The 4,615-nt window shown below is 36.8% G+C and overlaps 1 protein-coding gene across 1 annotated transcript; it reads right to left on the reverse strand.

The window, feature by feature from the left end:
• Positions 1-600: 600 nt before the first annotated feature.
• LOC128251500 (uncharacterized) lies at positions 601-4,137 on the reverse strand (the record flags this gene model as incomplete). The annotated part of the gene is made up of 5 exons (XM_052978321.1): positions 601-669; positions 805-931; positions 1,164-1,423; positions 3,807-3,875; positions 4,011-4,137. Coding segments are annotated over 5 exons (652 nt in total), but the record flags the coding sequence as incomplete, so codon positions are not given.
• Positions 4,138-4,615: the final 478 nt, after the last annotated feature.

Raw genomic sequence — 4,615 nt, forward strand, 5'->3', positions numbered from 1 at the left:
CGTGAACGACGCTCCGACGTAGTCGAGTGTGAGAAGTTTCGCGGAAGAAAGAAGCATTGACAAATATATGTACAGATGAATCAAGTGAGAATGCAAGCTGTCAATTTAATAAAGGTTCAATTGCAAATCTGGAGAATTTAGTAACATCCTAACAGTATTGTTGAAATTGAAATATTCTATAATTGGTGACGAAATAATATTGTTTTAATGGTTCGCAAAAAATGGAAAGTATTAGTTAGTCAAGCTGAAAATCTTACAAAGATTACGATCAACGTGCTATGGAGAAATTGGTTTTGGTCATATTTATTGTTAAATGCAATTACTGTATACTCAAATGAACTGATCACAGAATCCGTTTGAATTTGCCGTCCAAAGAAAATGATATTGAATGATGTAGCAATATTGGACAGGAGAAATTAATAAGTATGTGTGAGAACTGGTTTAAACTAAATAAAGTTGCCGGATTTTCCACAAAGAAATGTTTTCTTTGTCAGTGATTGATAGATATTGAGTGAACATGCGGGGACTGATGACAAATTTAGAAACAACGTTTGAAAAAGAATCTATGATTTAGGTACTTCTGTTAATAATAAAACTTACGGGGTTTAGTTGTTGGTGGAGTTGATACAGTTGATGGAGTGAGTGGTGCCATTGTTGTTCTGATAGGGTCTGCAACAGAGAAGGGAAGGCAAAATATTGGATGGAAGGATCATTTAAATTTCGATGAAATTGTAAATTTATTACATGCAGTAGAAATCGATGTTAATGTATATAACGATGGAAAAGTTGATATTAACTGCTTACGTTTACAGAGCTTTGCAGAGAGAGACACGAACATATCTTGTAATGGATGGCTTGGCAAAAGTTCAATTTCTACCAAGCTTTGACCATTATGTTGTGGAATGTCTATAGTTCGATCTGGAGTGGATGTCTAATAAATGAAATGAAAATTTAATTGAAATAGTCTTCAGCTACATAGAAATTGTGAACATAAAGCAGTTTACATTTTCAAAGATTCAAATTATACTATGAATATTATCGATTAAGTTTGCAACAAAAAATCGAATGTTTAAAATGTGACAACTTGGAGCGTTTGAACATTGTATTTTGTAATTCGAAATGGTTTTGTGAATAGAACGAAGAAAACAACCGCTAGTGTATACCTTGATTAGGATTTTTGCTGATGGACGGGATATGAAAACTGTATAGGACTTCACATTCTCGTGTCGAACAAGGCGAATTGAACCTCCGGCATCTAGGTTGGGGCCAATATCTAATGTGATAATCCTCGTGTCATTCGTATTAGTTCTCCATGCAAAACCTGGTCTGATGTCACCGGGATTGCCAATTAACGGATTGAGAGAGATGGCTGTATCTGGGATGAAAGATTCATCATCCATCGCTTCTGATATGTCACACAACACTGTCAAAGAAAACAATCACCTCTTGTATAATGAGAAATTAAGTCAAACAGTGATTCTGTTGTATATGTGAAAGAAATGAAACAATAGATTGGCGAGAATTTGTATCCATATAACTCATATTGTGTGGTGGTGGATGGGCTTGGAGAAACTATTGAAGATCCCATTGCTGTGGCGGCAGGTTCTGCATTATAAATGACGTAATTATAAAATGAACTACAGCAACGTACATGATTTATCTTCAATAAATATGATGCAACTGTAGACTCATTTGCGGCGATATGAAGCGGACAATTAAAAGCAATTGTTGATGCGTTGTTTTGAAGGGTAGGAAATATCTGTCGTCACCGCGTTAGAATAACAAGTTGTTTGTTTAAGTCGCGTCTTTTTTGAGCACGCTTTGATTGTAGAATTGTTGTCTTTTTTATATTGTTCGTTATTGGTATTGTTTTTATTAGTGTTAAAAATTGCTTACGCGACTTGCGCGTAATTGTTTTCGGCTGCTGTTTTTGTACCCATTGGTGGGTGAAAGAATGTAGCTTTCATTATGGAAAACTACGCAAAGACCGCTGTTGTCTGAGGAGGTACGCCGTTGGAAGGGCAGCATATCAAATTAAACATAGAAGAAACAATAAGAAGCGTACAATGTGTTCAAAGAGAGAGAGAGACGCGATAAAGCTAGTCCCTCTGGAGGAAACAGTCATGGTGTACCGCACGGTAGCGGTCGCCACCAACAGAATAGAAGTCCTATCAGTGGATGCTGTGGAAGTATGTCTGGGATCCCGAATAAAAAATGCAATATTTTAAGCAGAAGAAGCAGAAAACACGGCACGGTGCAGGTGAGGTTTGCCACGAATGAAGAGGCGGCTTCCTATTCCACCACTATTCTACGTTCAGACAAAGTAGCGCTGCTGCCCACGTATAGAGGCGGACGCAGTGTTCGAATTCGTATAGGAGGAGTGCTACCAGACATAAAGTCAGAGTGGTTGGTGGCAGCTGTTCTGGCTGTCACCGAGGAGAATCCTGAATTGGGACCATTAGGAAGAACGACCATGTTGAACTGGTGGTGATGCGGTGTCGAGATGTGGTTCTTTGCCTCTTTCGAAGACATACAAGGAATCCCCTACCAAATAGAGATTACGGGAAAAAATTCACTCAAAGTAATTGTTGAGGATCGTCGACCCAATTGTTAAGGATATGGAATGAAAAGGCATTTGGTGTCACAATTCTCCAAGCACGAACATCCTCAGAGTGAGAAGATTGTGGAAAAAGAACAAGAAGTGGAAACTGAAGAAAAAATCGAAACAAAGAAAGACGGAGATGGCAAAAGCGATACAAAGTGCGTCAGAGACACAGAAGAAGAAGAAGTAAACACAGAGGAAGACATAACGAAAGCGGCAAAGGAGGGGAGTGACGGGTTTGTCAGTGCCAAAAGTTAAAAAAAGGCGAAATCAAGCGTGCATTCGTAAGGACCAGCAGCAGAAACAGAGAGGACGCCCCCAAAAAGGAAATAATCATGCTGATTTCTTACATGAAAATTAAACTAGTTTACATATAATGTCGTGAAAAGAATACGAAAGATGGTGATGAGGTTTATGTGTGAAGGCGGATGGTGAAGGAGGGGCTGAATTTTAAAGAAAATTCAGAATATAAGGTTTAGAGATATTGGAGAGATTGAGAATTATTATCCATATTAAGACGAAAGAAACGAAAACAACGTCGTTTTTATAGCTGAAGGTCGTTTTGAATGATGAATTATTTGTGTGAAAAATTTTGGAAATGCTGTGTGGACGTCATACGTGAACATCCGTACGTGAACGACGCTCCGACGTAGTCAAGTGTGAGAAGTTTCGCTGAAGAAATAAGCGATGGCAAATATATGTACAGATGAATCAAATGAGAATGCAAGTTGTCAATTGAAAACAAGGACAATTGAGAAACATCTTAACAGTATATAACACAAAAATATCGTCGAAAATGTGAAATATTTAGCAGTTAGGGGCGAGAGAATATTGTTGTAACAGTTCGAAAATAAAAATAACATTAGAATTTCGTCAACTTAAACAGCTTGCAATCCATTACGATCAATGTGCAATGGAGAAATTGGTTTTGGTCACATTTATTGCTAAATGTAATGACTGTATACTCAAATGAACTGATCACAGAAATATCTCTGAAAATGATGTTGAATAAGGTAGCAATATATGACACGATGTGTGAGACATGGTTTAAATTAAATAAACGTGCCGGAGTTTTCACAAAGAAACTCTTTTGTGTCAGTGATTAATGTAAATTGAGTGAACATGCGATGAGTGATCACGACTTGAGAAAGAATGTTAACACACATTTATGCTTAAGGGCAAGTATGTTAATAGTAAAACTCACGTGGTGTAGTTGTCGGTTGAGTTGATGCGGTTGCTGAAGTGACTGGTGCTATTGTTGTGGCAATAGGGTCTGCAATGTCAAATGGAAGGCAAAATATTCAATGCGAGGATCATTTAAATTTACATGAAATTGTAACTAGATTGCATGCGGTAGAAATCGATGTAAATGTATTTAATGATGGGAAATTTGATATAAGCTGCTCACGTTTGCATAGCTTTGCAGAGACAGATACCAACATATCTTGTGTTGGATCGATTGGGAAAAGTTCAATTTCTACCACAGTTTGACCATTATGTTGTGGAATGGCAACTGGTCGTTCTGGAGAGGATTCCTAATAGATGAAAGGTAAAATAAACTGAAATAGTCTAGAACAGCAAGAAAAGATGAACTGTATAATTGGTGATTGTTTTTAGATATCATCAGAAAAAGGTAAATGAAAATCATTAGTTTGTATGTTCCTAAAAAAAATATTTTTTGGTACAATTAGGTAAAGAAAAAAAACTGATATAAATATGAAGAGCAGAAAAACGCTGAAAATTATGCCGTTCGTCTTTTCAATGTTTGAAAGTACCCTATAATATGTAAGAATGACTATTATCGATTAATTTATGAAAATATATCGAACAATTAATATAGGAAATATCATGAGCTATCAAATAGTGAATGGTGTGATTCAAAACATTGCTGTAAATAGAATGACAAAGAAAGGGCCACGAGGGAATACCTGGATTTGTGTTTTTGCAGATGGATGTGATATGGAAACATTATAGGATTTCACGTTGTCGTGTTGAACAAGGCGAATTATAGCG

This window comes from Octopus bimaculoides, unplaced genomic scaffold, assembly GCF_001194135.2.
Source record: "Octopus bimaculoides isolate UCB-OBI-ISO-001 unplaced genomic scaffold, ASM119413v2 Scaffold_325538, whole genome shotgun sequence".
NCBI classification, from domain to species: Eukaryota; Metazoa; Mollusca; class Cephalopoda; order Octopoda; family Octopodidae; genus Octopus; species Octopus bimaculoides.